Genomic DNA, 23,310 nt, shown 5'->3' on the forward strand with positions numbered 1-23,310 from the left:
AATATAGTTTTAAAGTTTCAATTTTTGCTTTCGCGTTTTTCATCAAAATGGTATTTTCAAATAATTTTCAAATATTACCAATTACCATCATTCGTTACTTTTAAAACTTTCTAGATTTATTACAACTTAATATTATGTTTCACTATAATATAAGTTTTTAATTAACTTTTAACAACACAGATAATTTTCTTAAGTTTAAGTTTGATAATAGGTCAATTCACTCTATTACTCAAGTCAACAACACAAGATTGGTTCTGCTAAATTAAAATTTGATAGGTTGCGCTTATATAGTTTGTCAGAGAGAGAAAACAAATAGTGTGATGATAAGCCTTATAACTTTTACATTAAAAAAACCTTTAAATATTTTTCATATAAACAGAAATTTCTATTCATTGATTATTTTTTTTCAACTATGTGGTTGAATTTTATACTTCTTATGCACTAACAAAAATATAGTTTTTTCTAAAATGTTGTACATTGTTCCATTTTTAATTTCATAATGTTGTTTATTGAAAAAAAATACATGTACCTAATTACTATTATAGTTTAGAAATATTTTATTTTACATAAACACCAATTTGTTCGTTTAATTATATCAATTATAACAGCATTCTCTAGTCATTTGAAAAACTATTAATGCAGTAGTAAAAAGAAATAAAAAATTTTACGATACACTTATTTTTTTTTTAAATATTGATTTTATTTAACGTGATTATATTTCATTACTTTAAAATTTTTATTAATAATGCTCCACTATTCTATGTTTAAATAATTGAAATAAGAAAAGTTAAACAACCAAAATTAAGTACCAAGGTTTTGTATTTTACTAAACTGTTTTCGAACTTTTTGTATTACAAATATTACGAAGTAATGGAGATACCTAGGTAATATATTATTTTAAAGACCATATTATTCTCAAAAATTGTTATTAAGAGCATATATAAAACAGTTTTACAAAGAATACTTTTATTTTGTATTAGGAATACCTACGTAGTTTATGTCTTTTTCAAGAAAACTTTATAGTCAAAAAAAAAGAATAAGTACTTATTTGAATAAATGAGTAAATAGGTATTCGGAATACTTTTTAGAATAAACACTTTTTTTCTGCTTATCTATTTACATTTTTGAATAATTAGAAATTAAAATATACTTTATATAGTTAATATACATCAACATAAAGGTAAGTTGTTTAAAGATCAGTCTGTACATTTGTAACCGGCAATTGTAACTTATTCATCCTATAAAGTTTTAAAGTGAATGTATAAAACAATAAGATGTTGCTTAAAAATATTATTTTATTTACCCGCCTTAAATAGAGGTCCGTCACTCCAGCACCACAAGTTGAGAATTTGTACACCAAAATTTCACAAGATTATTTTATCATTATGTAACGAAATGTAACCACAAAATTTTTTTCTATAACTTACCAGGAAGTTCGGAATTTTAGACTTTAATTTTGGGTGCTTGCGTGACGTGACTTCAGCACCCCGGTACGCTTCAAAATGACTTAATTGATCGAAATTTTCATAACATTTTGTAACCATTTTGGAACTTAATGTAATCCAACATTCCAGATACCTGGTTTAACTTAAATCAATTAAGAATTATTTCAAGTGACATAAACATCGTAATACTATATACGTGCATGTGTATAATATTATATACAATGTGTAAAATATATTTTTTAATATTAATATTAGTTTATTAATTTTGAAAGTTTTTACGTATAACTTTATTTTTTTAAATTATACACACGTACATATATAATATTAAAATGTTTATATCACTTAAAATGATTCTTAATTGATTACAGTTAAGCCAAGTATCTGGAATATTGAATTACATTTTATGGTTACAAAATAGTTACAACATTTTGTAAACATTTCGATTCAATTATTGAATCATTTTGAAGGATACGTACCTTTTTACACGCATGACGTACTGTGATGACCAGCCGGCTTAAAACGGTTTTAACGAGAGTTGAATTAAGTCAGGAATCTCGAATTTTGGATAAAATTTGGTTACAACATTTTGTGAAAATTTCGAATCAATCAAATCATTTTGAAGCGTACCGGGGTGCTTGAGGTGACGTCACTCTAGCACCCGAAATTAAAGTTTTAAATTCTAAACTTCCTTGTAAGTTACAAAAATGTTTTTGTGATTACATTTCGTTCCATAATGATAACATAATCTTGTGAAATTTTGGTGTAAAAACTCAAAATTTGGGCTGTTGCAGTGAAGAATCTCTTAAATAGTTACTGTATTTATAATAGATACAATATTTCTAGTAATAGTTATACAAATGAATTAATTCGAAAAATGTGTCATGTTATAACAATTTGTTGGGTATTAATAAAATTGTTCAAAATACACATTCAAATATGTTTTTCAAAAAGTATTTAATTGAAAATAGTCAAACTTTCAATCGGCATTTGTTGGTGAACAGTGAACACAATATTAACGGTATAATTATATACCCACGACGGTTGACTGCGCTGATTCCTGTGGCTGATCTTGTGGAGAGTCCTCTTCTTCCATTACTCCTTCTTCACCTTCGCCCAATCCGTGATCAACTCCTGTATCCTCTTCATCTTGAACCTCCTGTTGGGCGAGCCACAACTTTACTTCACCGTCCAACTCGTCGAAGTCGTATGGGAAAAACTTAATAGCATCATCAATGCCCGACTCGTGATCTGGACTCACGTAATTCGGCCCAACGTCAACGAACCTCAGCAGACTCTTATCCTTGTCATCCCTGAGTACAGACAACACTAATTTGGCGTCTTTACTGTGAAAAAAATACAATGTTTATCAATACATATTAGAATATATATTTTATATGAACAAAATAAATATTTAAAAAAATTACAAAAACATTAAAAACATCTATTATCCAGCTACAGATGTTGTAAAAAAAAATGTAAAAAATATGTTTAATATGATATATACATTATACAGTATCTCACTTGTAACCTTGCTGTATTTATCACCAACAACTTTTTTAAATAATATTTTTTGAACATGATTTTTAATTATATGAGTTATAAGAGTACATTTTAGTTTATACATCCGAGATACTCAACATATAGAACAAATGGCTTGTATAGATATGATGTATATATAGTTAAAGCTAAATTACTTACATATGTTAAATAACGAAATATTTAGGTAAATTTTAGAGTTTAGCAATGAAGTGAGCACAGGTAAAAACGATATCTTGTTATTACAAGCCAAACGCTTATGTGTTGGCTTACATAATATTAATACCTATTATATTGATAAACCAACAATAATATACCACTGTAAAATAAGGACAATTTGACTAATGAAATCCAAGTATAATCACGAGATAAATCATGGTCAAACAAAGACCTCTAATGTCATTAGAACTCATTATTTGTGTTTACCAAAAATTTTAGAAAATTTACAGTTTCTAGTGTCTACTTTCGGGTATCTAAAAAACTATTTCCTATGCATGTTTAATACAAACATTAGATTTCCTATTTTCAGAATATTTTTATATAATTTACAAGAATCATAGTTTTTTTATTAGTCTATGTTATACTAATAATATTTGTATTTTTTTCAGATTATTGTCACTTGGTTATAAGTTTTGTAAATTGAATACTGCATTTTATTTTGTAATTTTATTAAACCAGGTCAGTAATAAATAAATAAGGTTTGAAAATGTAATATAAGGTTCTTCGTCCATAATAGAATCATAAAAAACTAAAAATATATAGATATTTTAAGTTTAAATTAGAACGAAATTCAATATTTAAACGAAGAATAATGCATTTTTAATAAAATAAATTTTTAAACGTTTTGTTTTAATTCATAAATATTTTTTGTGAAAGTTTGAAACTTTTACGTATATTTTTATATTTTATGTACACAGTTACATTTTCAAAACATTAAGATTAAATTAATGCTATTGCATGATTGATAGTAGTTTATACCGTACCTATTACTTAATAATTAACAGCAATATATTTTCTACAATATACTGACGGTCTGTCTCTGCTCAGAATCGTTTTTGTATGTAATTATTTATCATTAAATTGAAATTTAATACATACATTACAGTGACTTACTGAATGATGAGATACACTCTACAACTACTATATAGGAAAACAATTAACTACTTTCCCCCTTTTTTCATTTAAAATTCCATTTTTAAATTCAAGAAAGTAAAAACATTGTTTGAACAATTACATGCGTAACGAAACGTCAAACACGTTTAAATTTTTAATGCACAAATAAAATTAAAAACAAAAACTGCGTAAATTAAACGAATGCTCAACTTTCTGATTAATTATAACACCTCCGGAATTTAAAAAGAAAACATTTTTATTCTTTTTTTGTTTTTGTAAACCACTAGGCACTAACTATTCGGTTTTAGAGGCTGTCTGACCGATCTTGATATATACAACAAGCGAAAAAGTCAATTAGTTTACGATGTAGGTATAAATATCAACATCAATAAACTTTTATACCATCTAGTTATTAACTGTTATTGCTTAGATCTCATCTGACTATAGAAATTTTAGAAAAACGCGCGGGTGTTAGTTTTTAAACGAAAAATGGAAATTAAGTTCCTGGTTAGTGTTATATATATATACTAGCTTGAAATATTGTGTTGACAACACAATTGTAAATACGTTTTTTAAAACATTCACGTTCTCGTACCAACTGGCATGTACCTAGATATCATTATAACTCAATAAGTTAACCTATGATTATTAAATTATTTAGTAAAAAAACCAAAAATACGTGTATGATATGTCGATCTCTCTAAGACACAATCTGACTAAACCCGGGCAGACGCATACTGCAGGTGAAAAACCATATTTATGCGACGTATGTGACAAGAAGTTTAACAGGAATGACCAACTGACTGTACACCGGCGGACGCACACGGGGGAAAAACCGTACCTATGCGATGTATGTGACAAGAAGTTTACCAATAGTAGCAATCTGACTGTACACCGGCGGACGCATACGGGTGAAAAACCGTACCTATGCGACGTATGTGGCAAGAAGTTTAACAGTAATGGTGAACTGACTAAACACCGGCGGACTCACACAGGTGCAAAACCGTACCTATGCGACGTATGTGGCAAAAAGTTCAACAGTAATAGTGAATTTACCGTACACCGACTGACGCATACGGGTGAAAAACCGTACCTGTGCGATGTATGTGACAAGAAGTTTATCAATAGTGGCAATCTGACTGTACACCGGCGTAGGCATACGAGTGAAAACCCGTACCTATGCGATGTATGTCACAAGAAGTTTATCAATAAAGGCAATCTGATTAAACACCGGCAGACGCATACGAGTGAAAACCCGTACCGGTGCGACATGTGATATCAGTGGTAAGACGTTCACTTGTTGTGACAGTCCGACGAGTCACAATAAAAGAACGAACCAGAAGTCGATGTTTTCCTCAGACATGTCGGTAAATTGCACGACACTGTCTGCTAGGCATGGTGTTTGACAACAATAATCCTTTCAATATGATTTTAATTGTTAATGATGATGCAGCTGATAACTATCATGTCTGTGATGTTTATAAGTTTATAACACGCCAGATGTTCGTTATCTACTGCACACCTGTGTTAAATTCATTGTTTTGCGTGTATCAAAAATAAATTGTTATATGTTTATTAACATTTGTAGCAAAAACCATTTAGTCGTTGTCCTCTATAATTAATAAATAAGCAGAGCTATACGCATTGTGAATTATGCAATTTTAAACATATTTTAAAGTTGAAAAATTTTGCGTAGCACTTCATGGACCAAGGTTGTATGAGACAATTATATGTTGATAAGAATACAAATCTCTAGGTATATTACAAAGAAGAAAATATGTACATTGTTAATATTAACACATTATTATGTGACATGCGACGGTTCGTTATGAGATTTAGTACTATTTAAACTACTATAAGATTTATAATATATACCATTTTACACCATAGTAACTCTGCTGTGATGTCTGGTTTTCTGTGATCTGATAAGTCGTGAGAAATTCAACGTGTAAGAATAGTGGCTTTTATCCCCGTTGGTAATTAGCAAGAGATCAAAATGATCTTTTTCTTCTTCATCCACAAGTGAATGTATCATTCTTTATCTTTAAGTGAATAAATAATATGTTTTTCGCTCTTTTTTGTTTTTTTAAACCGTATACATTTAGTTTTTTATTCGTTTTTTTTTTAGTAAAAAACAACTAAAGTAAAATAATGCAGTTATGTGTTTATCATAGAGAATATTATATGATTTTTAATATTTTTAAATATATATAATAAGTGAATGTGGGTATGTAGCAAGCTCTAGTATGTCATATATGTATATTATATTGTAAATATATATTATATATATTATGCAAAACAATAGCATTTATGATAATAATATGTGGACCATAAAACGCGTGTGTGTAGTGTGTTAATATATATATGCAAGATCTGCGAGTAGTATAGTAATAATAAATAGAAATCATATTATATAATATAGCTGAATTATCCGCCGTTGCCGGGTTTAAGTATAAAAAATGTCTACAGCCCAACTTTAACCGGACGGCCGCAGACCAAGACAGACGATTAATTTTAATAGATATATAATAAAAAATAATAATAATTTTAATAGGTTTATAATTTTATTATATTTCTATCAGCGTGAATAACCACCTGAAAATTAGTATTATTTTGACTTGCATTATCTATTGTGGTTTTTAACTCTCGAATATACTTATTTTCAGTATGCAGCATATTTTTTAGCTGTTTGACTAATGCTTGTTTAACTTCTGGATAAAGAGAGCATCTAAGTTGAACTTCTTTTTCATCTTCACCAACAAAATATATTTGTAAAAATTATGGGTTTTCCTGAGAATTTGGAATCAAACTGCCGTACAAATGGTAGACTTGGCCTTGCACTTTAAATATTGGCATAAAAACCTTCTTTAACAATCTGTTTAGCACCAAACGAAGTCATTTGAAAAAAACTATTATATTTCCTAGTACAATTAATGAAGTGATCATGATCAGGATGGTCTCCCTCAAGTAAACTGCGTAATGGTTCTGGGGGCGGCTGTAAGGGATCGAGTTGTGTTTTACCTATATTACAGCACATACCAGGAGTTTCGCCTTTTCACTTGAGAGTTGAGAGCGTTACAAAAATTACATTTTTGGTTCGTAGTGCCAATGTTATTTTTATAATCAATTGTGGGATTATATGCTAGACCAGATAATTTCTTAATTTTCCATTTACGTAAATTAATTTTAATCGGAAACCCTAAAGTTTCTTGGTGTTTGATTGCTTTGTACTTTGTTATAGCTTTCTTAACTTGGTTGATTCGAGTTTTATCTGTATATCTAGCACGGCGACGCTTCTTACTTTTTTTATTAATTTTATTTTCTTACTATTTTCTGTGACACTAACATTATTATAAATAGATAAATCGCCCTCTGAAGTAGTAATTAAATTTACTGCAACATTATAAATATTAGGAATATATAAATAAACATCAAAATGACCACTATTAATATTTCCAGTTAGACGCAATCTTTTTACTGGGAATGTATCTACACCAAATTTAGCATAAAGATTATTATTATAATAAATTTGAAATGAAAATGGGAAAATATTTCCAGCTGCAACCAATTCGCAATAACCACCGTAGACAGTAGGATTGACCATTTCACGAACATAAGCCTTAGCAGTGGAAAAGTTGTCACCATTTGAATTGTAAGACATAGTAATAAAATTATTCCAATTATCAGAAACATACGAAACAATTGTATTTCGGATCTCCTGACATCTTTCTCGAGTGTTAAACAAATGAAATGATATTGAACGGAAAAGGCAGGCACCATCACCGATAATTGGTACAACTATTTGAGGTGTTAACATTCCATTGACAAAAATGTCTTCGATCGATGACATTTTTAAAAAATATATTCAAACAATTAAATTGAATAAATATAATATTTTAAATAATTTTCCAACGTGTTCCGGGTAATCTTTATACATAAAATGTGATATACCTACGTATAATGTACAGCTAGAGGCCCAAGGCTTATTTTTCACTAAAAATCTTTATATATAAAGAAAAGTGTACTTTATAATAATCAATGTAGAGCCGAACCTATTTAAGTTATCGAATTGAAATTTTGAGGATAGATTAATATTATAATTTCACCGAGCACAAAGAAAGGATTTTTCAAAATTTTGATTTTAAAGGGTTGAAATCGGTAAAAATAAATTTGTACATGTAATTTGTGTATCTATATATTATATTCATAATATAATAAGAACAATAGTAGTCGGCCGATAACGGGAATACGGTATAGACGGCGCAGCGGCCCGAGGGTCTTACTTTATGGTTTCGTGCTTGGAACCGGACATTTTTTCGTGTGTGTATTTTATCGGCGTGTAGATATGAATTGTTCTGAGGCGTAAGACACCGAATAGCTCAATTATATTACCTCTTTATTATGTTTATTATTGTTTACACTCAACAATTAATTAAACAAAATCAATAAATCATATAAAATATAAATAATTAATAAAAAGTCCTATTAAATAAAAAATATTGGTATAGATATTAATAATATTATTATATAGGTAAGTAGATAGTAATCTACAGTCAAAAAGTTATAAATAAAATTACATATAATATTATAGCTGAATTACCCATCGTTGCCGGGTTTAAGTATAAAAAATGTCTACAGCCCAACTTTAACCGGACGGCCGCAGACCAAGACAGACGATTAATATAGATATACAAATTACATGTAAAAAATTATTTTTACCGATTTCAACCCTTTAAAATCAAAATTTTGATAAATCCTTTCATAGTGCCCGATGAAATTATTATAAAAATCTATCCTCGAAATTTCAAGTCGATAACTCAAATAGGTTCGGCTCTGCGTTGATTATTGGTAAAGTACACTTTCCTTTACATATAGAGATATAGATTTACTTTTTTATATTATAGGCTTGTATTTCCATAGGTTTAATTTATACATAATAATTTACATTATAATAACACAATTGAATACCTACCCGACTTTGTCTGTACCATATGTAGCTAACAATTCGGAATCTTTGCACAATAGCTTGGGTTTTTCAGGATCAGCGCAACGGAAAAATCCGTAATGGACGACTTTTTCTTCGAGATCTTCGATGATTGGTAACACGATGTTGGATTTGTTGATATCAAAAATGACAAGGTACTGCAAAAAAATAATGGGTCCACTATATATGTATAACTATAATAATAAATGTACGACAACATTTGAAAATGCACCTTAAGGACCATGCAGTGTGGCGATGAAAATAATAATTCAAAACAGTATCGACTTCCATAAAGAATAATTTAAAAAATTAAAAAGTCATACATGTAATAAAACTAGTTTTCTAACCTGTGGTAAAGGTGGCTGAGGTGCAATGTATCCATTATTTTTGCAGAATTCGTTGAACAAAATTGTGAGCGCCGAAGCTTTACTCAACGGATTTATGGGGGTATATAACGATGGTATTTTTTGTCCAGATTCATTTATTATCTTATGTACATCTGCAAGCCTATGATAAATAGTATCACTAATCTTCATAGCGTATACGAATCAAATAATATTTTTTAAAAAATGTATCAAAGGTAATACCTACATAAATTTTGCCTCACAATACAGGGTGATTCTTTTATTATTATACACTCATTATTTCAGTGTTGACTTTTTTCAATTTTTTTTTTTCAAAATTTTTAGTTTTATACTTTTCTAAAACTATATAACATTTTTATTTTTTTTTACCCTTATATTTAATAATAAAATCACTATCAACTTTTGATTTTCAAATGGCAACCTATATTTAAAATATCATAAAATAGTAGGGGTTTTTTTATGAATTTCAATGTTAAAATTATTATTTTTCATTTAACCGTTAGTGAGTTATAGCTACTCAAAGTTGGGTGATTTGAAGTTTTTAGGTTCGTCCTACAGATTATTACGGCTGTGAGGCGTTGGTAACTACGGGTACAAAGTTCATCACTGCGTCAATTAATAACCATTTATGAATTTATTACATATGAAAATAATATGTACCTCTTATCATTATCTGTTACCCAAGTGACTACTGGTCTTCAAAAACAAGAAGTATTATAAAAACCGAAAACCGCACAACTTTGAAAAGCTATATCACGCTAAAAAAATTGACGAAAAATAATAATTTGAACGTTAAAATTCATAAAAAAATATATCCCCATTAGTACATTTTAAATATAGGTTACCATTTGAAAATCGAAATTTGATAGTGGTTTGACTATTAAATAAAAAGGTGAAAAAATAAAAATTTCATACAGTTTGAGAAGAGCATGAAACAAAATGTTTTGAAAAAAAAATAAAAAAAGTCAATACATGGCGAAATAATGAGTGTTTAATGATAAAAGAATCACCTTGTATACTTACAAAAAAAAAAATAATTTAGTGAATATATTATATAAACAATATATTTATAGTGTATATTGAATACTCGTCACTTGGTGTATTTAAAAATAGTGTTCAAGATCATAGACCAAACACTTTATAAGAATAAGAGTCTTACAAATTCTAACTTAGAATAAATTTTTTATAGTAAAAGTAATTAAAACGATATAAACTTATAATGATATTGTTTATATATATATATATATTCACGAAAATAATATTTAAATTTTAATGTATAATATCTAATAAAAAAATATATATATATATATAAATTAGTCATAATTAATCAATTAATAACATTATAAAATTACAGCTTTTTTCTTAAACCATATGAATGACCACCATCGGTCTTGTTAAGTATTCAAATACAAGTATTAACATACAATTTTTTTAAAGTGTTTTATTATTAAAGTATCTATTTTGAATACTTTTTAAAAGTTTTATTAACAAAATTTAAATACCATAAGGCATAAAATCTGTTATAATAATTTATTTTTCACAAAAATTTGACAAAAATTTTTAAAATTACACATCTTATTTTATAATGATTTTGTATTGAAATTTAAAAAAAAATTAAAATCTAATAAAATTATCAATATTAATTTAAATATGTATTTATCTTTAGATAGTCATGTTATACTGACATACTGTTATAGTATTTGTGAAATTATTAAAATCTACTATATAAGTATAGTAACATTATAATTATATATATATATATATATATATATATATATATATATATATATATATATATATATATATATATATATGTATATATATATATGTATATATTAAATAGTATAAAATTTATATTCAAATACTTTGTAAGTATTCGTAAAATACATTTTTATAATAGTATTTAAAAAATATTTTTAATACTTTTTCAAAAGCATTTTTTACAAGACTGATCATTACATAAATATGTAATATATTAGGTATATAATATTTTATACATTGTGCCCCAAATATATACATGTATTATAGTACTACGAGTACATAAACTATAGTTTTATAGTTTTATTTATATATTTTTTTTTAACATAATTCTTTATTAAGCAATTTTTGAGAATAGCTTAAGTGATAATGATACAATAATATAAGGACAGGGTTTCTTAATTAAGAAAAGTTTATTACACTAAATATTGGTGGAATCAAATATTTTTTTCTCTTTGTATGTATGGAAGAGTATTGTGACCCCTGACTGCATATCGAAATCAATTTTATTATCATTTTTACATTAGTATAAATAGTCAGCACTTAGACAGGATACACATACGTATTCGAAAAGTGGATAGTTTAGGTACTTACGAACTCGGACTAGGGTTTAATGGGGTTCCGTCGCCATAAATGATTGTGCTTAACTTCTGCTCTATAACTCCCATCAAGTCGATAGGCTCAGATGTATTTTCATCTTCTGTGCCGACTTCTTGGGCATCAATTTCATGTTTGATAATAGGCATTGACAACATTACTGAATACACTTTTTTACTCAACAGTTGTTCGACCAATTCTTGAGGAAAACTTTCCAAAAACTCTTTTTCCATGAAAAACATCTAAAACAGATGGATGTACGTATTTAACATACTAATTCGTGTATAGTTTCATATCCAAATAGGTAGGTAGTTAGTTAATATTTATATAAAAATTTATTATAAAAACGCTATAGAGGATTCTATTATTCCTATGATTATCATTTTATCATTTTAAAAAAATATTTTTTATAATTCCGTTTTTCCGTGCACCGAAAAAAATATTAAGTAGCATGTATGTTATATTTTTTACCTAGAATGCGATGCAATTGCATTTAATTAAATTTGCTATATTTATTCCTAATGTAGGATATAAATTTTTCTATAGGAAAAAATTACTAAAAATAATATATTATGAGTATATTTTTTATTTTTTCAACATTTTTAATGATGAATATATTTAAAATATTATATACTTTACCTCGTTCAAATTATCTTCTGTCAACTCCACTTCATTAGCTTCGATAACAATAAGTTCCTCGTACTTACTAGCACATAAGTTGGCCACTTCACATACCGTTTTTTCTACCATCGCAGGTTCGGGAGGTTTGTCAAGTTCTTTGACATCTTCTTCAACTGGTGCTTCCACCATAATACACTTGACCGTGTGAGGGAAAAACACAACACATGTTTGCATTTGTATGTTAACCGAAAATTGTTTCAGAGAATGTTCTCTCACTTTCACCATTCTAAAATCTTAAATTATTAATCTTTTGAGTCATAGCGATGTTATACCAAAACCACTTTAGTATTATTTTTTATTTTTCATGATATTCTTAATAGTATTCTTCTATTAAAACCACTGTCAATAAAACATGTACATTTGATTTTTTTGTTTCATCACTCTAAGTTTATTTTAAACAATTTGTTAACAAATTATAAAATATTTATATAACTTAATAAGTCGGTTATATAAATTGTTGAATTAAATTCATAAATATTTATTTTAAAATACATGTACAACTATAACTGCAAAAATATGGATAAAAGGTGGGTAATCTGCAGTTTAACTTCCAAAATCGGATACGATAGCTATAGATAGTAAACAGTCCTAAAATACGATATTGACAAAAATTAAATATTTAATCAATTTTTCATTTATATAAAATAACTAAATATAAGTTATTGATATATTTAATATCCATTTAATTAAACAAAAGAAGTCAAAACATAATAACAATAATACAGACCTCTAATTTTTTTTTCTTTCCTTGTTTTCTGTTTTTGATAGTTTTCACTGTCGATTATTTTTTTTTGTTCCTCGTTAGTCACTGTAGTCAATGATATCTTAGTTTTTAAAAAAATTGTCTTTAATACTCAAAAACTGTTTGTGGTATCCATAGCTAAATAAATATATGTTTAGATACTCACAAACTCTCTTTGGACTTCACCATTCTTAAATTTAACATACTGTTCCAGCTCCTCCACTATTAATTGCATTAACCTAGGAGCATTGGTACCAATAATGATATTAACTAACTTCCCATCCTTGTAGGTATATTATTAATAAAGAAAAATAAATAAGTATAATTAAAGTTATCAACCAAATATTATGTTATATTGACTATTAATAATCAATATACTTACATAAAAAAACATCCAATATGACTCACTTTTTTGTCGAAACCTTTTTAACACAGTTATGTTGTCCGATTTTGCCTAGAATTATATTATCACAATCAAATAACTATTTTCTTAATTAAAAATATGCTTCAAAAGCTGTACAATATTAGTATATTAAACACGACGAATTTATAATTATTATGGATAATAAATGAATTAATTAAAAACTATACGAGTGATATGAAAAATAATTAATAAAAAGTAAACTTTCTTATTAATTTAATCACAAACTACATCAGTCAATATATGTTTAATTGTTTATATTATTAGTAATAATTTATTACCTATGTATTAATTACATGATATACAATATACTAGTAGGTGAAACTAAGTGCTTGCAGGAAACAGAAGGCTTAATCAAATATAACTAGATTTCAACTCAACCCCGTAACTCCTAAGCACTTACTGCGTGAGGCAAAGAAGTAAAGTCAATTTGGGGCCAATTCGGACTTAGTTAGACAATCTATTTGAGGATAATTGGATAGCATAGAATTGTTAATTGGATTTAGAATTTGCGATTATTTGCAAAATATTGGCACATTTTTTAAATTAATCTGCTGCTTGAAGTTGTGCTCTGCAATGCAAATTTTTGTGAGCATTTTTTAACCGATAGGAATATGTTGAGAGGTAACTTCACGTTATTAAGTTATTAAAGGCGGTCATTATTCAACTAAACATGCATGAATTCTAATATTTGATTTACAGGCAAAATAATACATTTCAAATTGTTGCTATAACCATTCGAACACATGCTAAGTGACTGCTAAATTATGATGATAATTTACAAAAAATGTTAATTTAATTTAAATAACAATATGTGGGTGTAACCGGAGACATATATTTCTGTACAAAATATACTGAGATGCCTAAAAGGAAGTGTTACGAGAACTTACTCAATTTTTTTTTAATTTTTACATTTTACATCTAATTTATTTATTATATTAATTACAATAAATATAAAAATAAATATTTCTATTCTAAAAAAACTTTGTTCAAAACTCCATTAAATATTTAAAAAATATTTCAATCAAGTATTAATTTAATATGCAACTATTTAGATATAATTAAACAAATAATATAAATATAACTCAATCACCTTGGACATGTTTTATCTGTTCGTGTATCAATTGATTTTATAACCAACTAACTTTCCCCGTGCACTTCGTTGCCCATACAAAATGTACCCGTGTTAAGTTTGGTTGCCTAATGGACCTAATGCTAATATTTAGCGTGAGGATAAAAACTATTTTTGGTTTTCTCATTTGATGTATATATGATATTTCCGACATATCAACTTAACATAACTGTCCCGGCCAGCATTGAATTTTTTCAATCGATTAACCGATTATATATCATTCAAAAACAATCTATTATTCAAATAATCGATTAAATTATCGCACAGTCCTAAACATCATAAAGAGGTATAATTGAGGTCATTAATCGGAATAAAAACTATATGACGGAGACAAAATTATACACATTGATCATAATTTCATCAAAATCAGTTGAGTAATTTTGGTATGCATTGAGAACATTATACCCGTCGTACACCAAATTTTTATTTAGAGATATATTATAGTAAGGTATTTTTAAATTGCTTTTTAGTTATTCATTCTCTCTATACATTTAGGGATTACCCTTAACAACGTCACAAACATCTTCTCTTTGTATAATAGTATAGATAAAACATTTTTATTACAACGTGTAATGGAATTAAAAATTAACCCTAACTTATTCAATTAACTATAAATCGTCATTTCTACCCACTTTAACTATGTATTACTATGTATTTTAATAGTTTGTACAGTCACTACAATTTATTGAATATGCTAATCGTATAAACTATAGACTAAGAATATTTACTATAGCATAATGTAGATTTTCACTGCCTAATTCCAACTTAATTTTTTTCAAGTATGCCGTCATCGGTATGCAAGGTCCACACCATTCTGTATAAACGTCAACGACTAAAAAACAAATATTAATAAACATAAACATAAACATATTTATTTTAATATATTATATTTTAACATTAATTATATTATTTTAGTTTTTTTACCGTACATTCCCGGTTTTTCTATAATTTTTGTCCAATCATCATCATTGTTTATTTCTTCTTGAAGCACTGCTTGCCCACCTTTTTTAGCCATTCTTCCGGATCTCTTATTCTGATTAGCCTGTATATTAGATTTAATTAAATATATTATATTAAGTATTTAATAATATAATAATATTTCATTTATTTCAACCAAAAAAATTTTCAATTTTACATAAGTAATTAGCATATACAAAAGTTGCAAGCTCATCCTAATTAATTATAAATTATTGTTCATTTAAAATAACAGAGACAACATTTTTCCCTGATTGTTTTATATTTTGTAAAATACTACTAAAAATATACGTTTATCTTATTTATATATGTAGTATGTATTTCATTCAAACGTATGTGCTATACATAGCTCATTATCATTTGGGTTTTTAAAATAAACATTTTATCATTTTACCCTGGTGTGGGTAAAGCTTGTATAATATAATTATATTTTACGAAAAAATTATTTCATAAGCGTTTAGTCAATTTAGCACTCAAATATGACTGTTCTAATCGTGTAATATGACTATACCTAATAAATTTAATAAAATAATAAGAAGAACGTTATAATTTCGTATTGTTACTTATAATTATTGTGTTAGGTAGATCATTCCAGCCGTCTCTAGGTATTACAGGTCATACTAAAACCTTTAATTCAAAAATTTAAGTTTTATTCAACTACAAAACAGTCTAATACATACTACAAGGTTTGAGGAAAGTGAGATTACTTTCGACAATTTTATTTTTTCCTTTATTTTAATATTTTATCATATGTTTACAGATTAGGTTAACCGTTAAAATAATTTGATTCATTATCTCCGTTCAATTATTTACGAAACAATATTGAACACCATGAATAAATTTTAATTTACTCTTTAAATATGTAAAGTTAATTATTTTGATTTAGAATTTTGTATAGTATAATTTTAAATAAAAAAGGGTAAACGTGTGTAGTGTACGTCATACAGTTCTTCAATAATAATGTATTTTCCCATTAATACTGTTAAATGTTAACTGTACTTGGTCTGAAACCAAATATAATTCATTTATTAGACTTATTAGAGTATAATAATTATAAAAAACATCATACAATTTTTTTTTAAATAGTCAAGTAAATAACCAATTTTTTATTTCAGATGTACTACGATTAAATCACTGTAATGTATCATGGATGTATTAAATTTCATTTCAATGGTAAACCAATGAGCATGGATAACGATTCTATGCAAATATCACGAATTCAGCGTATACACTACTTAAAAGCTTTTATAATATATTTGTATTGATATTATGCTTATTTATACTAATTATTTATTTTACTATTCGTAATACAGTACGTTGAATTAATTGTTGACAAAATCATTCTATTTATTATATCAATAATATAATTTAATTATTAATATAGTATCTACCTATTATTTGTCCTATATATTTATAAAATTCGAAAATATTTTAAAATGTCGTCAAGTATAGAAAATTATAATTTGATAAGTGATGGAATGTCTTAACGATTAATATTTTAGGGATTACAATTGGCAAATTAAGATTGACAAAAAATAAATCGAACATTTAAAATACCCAAAAAAAAAATTAAAAAAGAATAGCACAAAATAAGCCAAATATTTTGAAAATTATTTTTATTAAATGCTAATATAAATATTCGGTAAAAATGCAAGTCTCTATAATTATTAATTTTAGTTACAACAAAAAAATAAAATCAATTTAGTTACAAACTGATTTTACGTAAAAATTCCTATTTTTCTCGGTTATTTATATATTAATTGATTTTACCAAAAGTATTAACCAGATCAAATTTACTACTAGAAGTCTTCAAAGTTGAAAATCAAAGAGCTTTTACTGTTTCAGAAAATTATGACGGACTCAAAAATAAAAATTAAAAACATATCATTGTAAAATTAATAGATTCAGCATCGCTTTGTTCAAAGTCTAAAATATATTAATATTTGAATATACTTCTAAATAGATTAATAAATTTATCTCATAATAGACATTAATGATATTATTACATATCATGTAAACGGGTCATTTTATTACATACCGTTTTTGGTGGCATTTTCAATAAAAATTTTATTCCAGTTTAAAAGAAAAATAATTGAATTATTTATCACTATTTCACCAATTCTATACTCGTAGCACTGAGTACAATGATCGGTAAACACATGCCGTGAGTCTATTTATATAGGGACATTTAAAACCCCCTTGTTTACTACCTTACCTCGTGACATTCCAAAAGTTTAAATACTCGTGAAAGTTTCAGAAAATAGATATTTAATAGTAGTAATGATACGGTATAAATTAAAAGCGTGCATAAACAGTAGGGAAAACAGAAAAGTTATCAAATGCGTATGACGTGTATAGCGGAAATTAACAGCGCGATTAATGCTTCAATGAACATAACGCTACTTTATATGCCCAAAAATGGTACGACAAACCCAAGAAATTAATCTTTTTTAATGTATATATAGGATGTCCTGTGAGGATTTACCCATTGCGATATTTCCTGAAATACTCGTAATAGAGATATCATAATTCTGATTTTTTATAAGATTCACAGGAACAAGAACTATACAAATATTTCGTGTATTAATTTATTTTAATGTTTTGGTTAAAAAGTTTAAAAAAATATATATTTTTTTTTAATTATTTTCGAAAAAATTTAAAATAGCCATTTTGTAGAGTTAATTTTCTGAAAATATTGACGTTTCAACATTAATCTCCTAATTTTTAATATTTTTTCTAGTTTCGAGTAAAACACTGAAAGCGTTCACCGGCCTTACGAGCACGCGGGCCACTGTTTGATACAATAATACCACTATTACTATCGTATTAAATAATTCGCAGTTTTTTTCTAAATTGTTTTTGCGATAATTTTATATCAAAACGATTTAATTTTAACTAAAATGTTTGCTCCTATCACTAACCGACTTTTTCAGTAGCTTAATATTTTTAGTACTCGGAGTACTCCCGATAATACATTTTTAATAAGAGTATAAATCACTTTTCTGGTCGTTTTGTGATGAAAAAACTCCATATGCCGTATCAGTAAGCAATCAGCTAACTATGCTCTTTCATTACCTCCGTAAAAACACGTTTATAAATAATAATAAATTACTGGAGACTATAGGCGGTGTCATCATATTTCTTTTCAATTTTACAAATCATAAAAAAAAATTTGTTTTTATTTCAATTTTACTTTGCTTATATATTTATTAATTTTGCTATACCACTAACTATAGCTAGTTTTATATTAAATTATGTGTTTGATAAAAGTCATAAGTTATGATCTTGTCAGTGTTACTATAGATTTTTGAATAAAAATAAATTGACAAATTGTTATGTTAAAACACATATTAATTAATAATCCGTGGTTTATAATAATTAATAGTTTAATAAAAACGTAGAATAACCTAATGTACACTTAATAAATAAAAAGTGGTCATAAAGTAATAATAGATGATGAGTAAGTATATTTGAGCATTGCAAAAACTAAAAGAAAAAATATAAGCCCAGCCAACGCCACCCCCCCCCCTCAACAAAAAAATCTGACTACTACACTAGCATTATAATATACCTATTATAGGTACTGTACTTATTGAAATATAATAATAACAAATAAAGAATAATGAATGCTTCAAGTTATACTCTAGCTAGTGTACTCCGAGAAAATGCATATAATAGGTACTCCGATTTTGGCACAATCGTTTATTTTAATTTAATATAATACGGCAATACGCCATGAGTCATGCACAACAGTCTTACACACGCACGACATAGGGCAAATTTTTTGTTCGCCAGTTTCAATATTGTACTGTTAGTATTGATATTAGAATGAATTGACCTATAATAAAATTTAAAGGTAAGATTATTATCCAGGGCCCTACATAACCTTTTATCGATATTATTATTTTTAAGTAAGTTATGATCTTTTTGAAACTGAACATTTTAAAATGATCATAACTGTTAGATCCTTACATCTAACGATTACCTGTGAAAGATCTTTTTCTACAAGGCAAAGAGTGAATAATTGGCTTCAAACAAGCATGCAACAAAATCATTTTAAAAATCTAGCTTCAATATGTATTGAAAGATAAATTACCAATAACATAAATACTGAAAACATTTTAAATAAGTTTGCACAAACTAATAACAGAAAAATTAATTTATTACAATAATATGTGTATTATGATATTATTATATTAAAATTTTTTTGTGTATAATAATTTTGCTTAGGTATCATAAATAATAAAGGGAGGCTCTCATGTTGTACTATAGGTTTTATCAATCCAATATATTTCACCCTAGTTGCGCCCATGTCCATGACCAAATGCTATTTTTCATAGTAGTAGGTACGTATTGCTGAATATTAGAATCCTGAACACACTTTTCACAGCATGCCTGTTAACTGTGACATCGTATCATTAAGATTTAAGGGTTTATCGGGCTGACTTAGGCGTCGTACTAGCGTAGTAGCGTGGGACGTCACAAAAGGCTGTCAACCTTACTAGTTACTTGCCTCGACCTAACCTCGCTTGTCGAACTCAACCAGAAAATAACTGCCTAGTACTAACGCTACAACTGGAAATAATCGCCCGTCACATCCAATGACATTTCTTTACACTTAAAAAATCTACGAGTATAGTGCACATACTGAGATAGTCATATTGATAACTTATTCAGCTTTTTGACACATTTACCCAGAAAACATTATCAACGTTTTTACTCCTGAGACATAAATTAACATAGACTAATTCCCAAAACGTCTTTTTACCAAATATAACCTTCTCACAACTCAACAATCAGCCAGTCTAGAGATATTTCCTGCAATTTGTGTCCACAACTTGATTTAGTCACAAAAACGTATTTGAGTTTTATATTTAAAGACAGTTTAACAGTTGTATACATATCCATTATCCACTATGTACCTATTATGTTTTTATAATAGTTTTTAATCTTAATACATAGAAATACGTATCAACATTAATAATCCAAAATAATTTTGTCCTTTGATAAACAGAATAATTCCATAATGATAACATTAAACTATGAATACAAAAATATGATCTTTGAACAGCTGAAAATCAGATTAATTTATATTATATGATGTTTAATATTGATAACTTGATTTTTTACACAATATAAAGTCATTACAAAAGAATACTTTAGGAAAAAATTAATATAATTTAATATAATTTTATTTTCATAACTTTATCTTACTTATAGTTCTGTCGTAATAGGTATCATGTACATAAACTAAATCTGTAACTGTGTTTACACCACTACTATTTAATGTCTTTAAGATAAGTAATAGTAATTAGAATTTGTATTTTAAATACCAACGAATGTGCGATTTTTTTAACATACCTAACCGTCCTAACCTAACTCCACTTCGCCAATGTGGTGCTACTGCACGCGTTAGGTAACTAAGTAAAGTTATACAATTTTAATATATATGTATCATTTTCAAAATCAATCTTTAAAAGTAGCTAACAAAGTAACACTACGCTTTTACATAATACAGCGATATACTATAATAACATTTATAAACTGTAACTATACAGGTTAAAAATTATAATGATTCGAAAAAGACGCAATTTTTAACGAATAAATAAGTGGATACAATATAATACATGGGTACACACAATACACAAACATACACACATAATATAAATATTAGTCAAAAACGGCAGAAAATATAAAGAATTGCACGAGCGGATGCCAACCCGTACAGGGGACTTTTTCGTGTACGAGCGAGTTGACGGGCTAAGCAGACGACCGGAAATACAATTTACATGACTACTATGGCAAAATGTTAACAAGACATGCGACACACAACGGGCGGCCGTCTAAAACAGAATGAACAAAGGTGACCTCTTCAAACATATTGTTTATATCTATACAATATAATAATAAAATGTATATATTTAAATTTTATGTATACGCCCAACAATTATACATTATACATAACATATGGCTTGTACACAGGGATGTTTCGACCCTCATCAATGATCATTGATAACCTAGACACTATGTTTAATATTATAAAACTATAATGTAAGCTAACCATAAGTATATGTTTACAAAACTCTTCTACTCACCTATTTCATATGCTCAAAAACTATTACGCAATAATTTAAATATTTAATAGAAATCGATAATACAACTTTTGAAATATCTCCCTAGATTAATCATATGATTCAGCTACTTTATATTATAAAATATAACGAAAACTAAAGTTAAAATGATTGTTATTTAATTATTTAAAGTTTCAATAAGCCCAAATACATAACATCATACATTTAAATATCTCTGTTATTTTTATCAATATATAGGTACATATAAATTAAATTAAATAAAAATATATTTTCAATCAATTCCTCATTTTTCATATCCTATCAGCACATTATTTTTTCTTACTCTAAAACCCATGTGCAGGATTGTAAATTAGAGTTCAGCAGATTCAATTGTGTGTTGATAGCTTTAATATCAGAATGATATCATTAGTCATTAACAAACTTGTAAAAAATATCATATTATCATGCATCTCAAAGGCATTTATTACTATTTATGTTTAAAGAAAGATATAACTTTGTAAAATATTACAATTTTAAAATACCCATAACTTGTTTTAAAATTAAAACATTAATAACAACCTATTTAAATAAAATATTCATATTTGATTTGGATTTTATACCTATTAAGCACAGAAGATTAAAATATTAAATATCAAAATCAAAGATTTTCTAAAAAATATTAGCTAAAAAAAAAGTTATTGACTGGACAATATAATCATGGCAATAACTAATATTTTACGATAGTTAGCCAGTCAAATTTCCAGAAAATTATTTCGAAATCGGTGAAATCACAATGTTTGAAGAATACAATATTGTTAAATGCGGAACGAACAATGTGGTTCACGGACATGGTTGTTACAGTATAGCACGCGCACTGTCGTCGGCAATTCATTTTTATTCGTCATTTGCGCATACTATTATAAATGTTAGAGGTACAGACGATGGCCTGCACAGTCTACGTGTTGTCATAAACAAATATCGGGTGGTCGTAATAATACCTGGTTACCATAGACTTATGTTAATTAGTATACTTACAGTAAATTATTGATGTCATAGTAACATTAGTAACTTATCGATTGTATACAGTAAGAAGCGGACAGCAGTATACCAAAATGATATGTCATACGAGCACGAGCCACAGTGAACTAGCTCAATTTCTTTCTAGGTTTTTTTTACGATTTTCACGATACTGAACTAAAAAAAAAAAAAAACGCGACGACAGTTTAATATCGGCCGAGACATCTCCTTTGCCTTATACATAAATTGTTCCCATGGATACAACAAGGGTGGAAGTATGCCACACGTACATAATGCGTTAACGACACCTGTATTACCTGTAATCTGTATAATACAAATGCATTAATAATATTAAACAAATAAGTTACAATAATACATTACAAGTAAAGATAATATATCATATGTAGTAATATTTAAGTTATATACCAGATTCTTAGTGCTGTGACACACTGATACCAAAATAAATTTAAATT

General features: G+C 27.1%; 2 protein-coding genes across 4 annotated transcripts; one reads left to right on the forward strand and one right to left on the reverse strand.

Moving 5' to 3' along the window:
* Positions 1 to 1,115: 1,115 nt before the first annotated feature.
* Positions 1,116 to 23,070, reverse strand: LOC132923123 (uncharacterized). Of its 3 annotated transcripts, none has more exons than XM_060986955.1 (11): positions 22,856 to 23,070; positions 15,699 to 15,816; positions 15,503 to 15,606; positions 13,604 to 13,675; positions 13,388 to 13,504; positions 13,207 to 13,303; positions 12,438 to 12,712; positions 11,796 to 12,040; positions 9,426 to 9,585; positions 9,067 to 9,236; positions 1,117 to 2,788 (listed from the first exon to the last, which is right to left on the reverse strand). In XM_060986955.1, the coding sequence occupies exons 2-11, from the start codon at positions 15,787 to 15,789 to the stop codon at positions 2,470 to 2,472; spliced, it is 1,650 nt and encodes a 549-aa protein (XP_060842938.1). In that variant the 5' UTR covers positions 15,790 to 15,816; positions 22,856 to 23,070; the 3' UTR covers positions 1,117 to 2,469. The 3 variants fall into 3 exon arrangements, with proteins under 3 accessions (XP_060842939.1, XP_060842938.1, XP_060842937.1); XM_060986954.1 differs by lacking the exon at positions 22,856 to 23,070 and adding an exon at positions 17,788 to 17,881; XM_060986956.1 differs by lacking the exon at positions 22,856 to 23,070 and having other exon boundaries at positions 1,116 to 2,788; positions 15,704 to 15,813.
* Positions 4,783 to 5,370, forward strand: LOC132921775 (zinc finger protein ZFP2-like). Its single transcript, XM_060984976.1, has one exon. The coding sequence runs from the start codon at positions 4,783 to 4,785 to the stop codon at positions 5,368 to 5,370; it is 588 nt and encodes a 195-aa protein (XP_060840959.1).
* Positions 23,071 to 23,310: the final 240 nt, after the last annotated feature.

Source organism: Rhopalosiphum padi, chromosome 2 (assembly GCF_020882245.1).
Source record: "Rhopalosiphum padi isolate XX-2018 chromosome 2, ASM2088224v1, whole genome shotgun sequence".
NCBI classification, from domain to species: Eukaryota; Metazoa; Arthropoda; class Insecta; order Hemiptera; family Aphididae; genus Rhopalosiphum; species Rhopalosiphum padi.

What these genes read in the sequence shown, in the direction of transcription:
- LOC132921775 (XM_060984976.1), top strand. Translation starts at nt 4,783, where the DNA reads ATGTCGATCTCTCTAAGACACAATCTGACTAAACCCGGGCAGACGCAT.
- LOC132923123 (XM_060986954.1), bottom strand. An exon ending in CAGAAGATAATTTGAACGAG is followed by an intron (nt 12,041 to 12,437) that starts GTAAAGTATATA and finishes CATCTGTTTTAG; the next exon opens with ATGTTTTTCATGGAAAAAGA. An exon ending in TATGGTACAGACAAAGTCGG is followed by an intron (nt 2,789 to 9,066) that starts GTAGGTATTCAA and finishes TTTTTTTCACAG; the next exon opens with TAAAGACGCCAAATTAGTGT.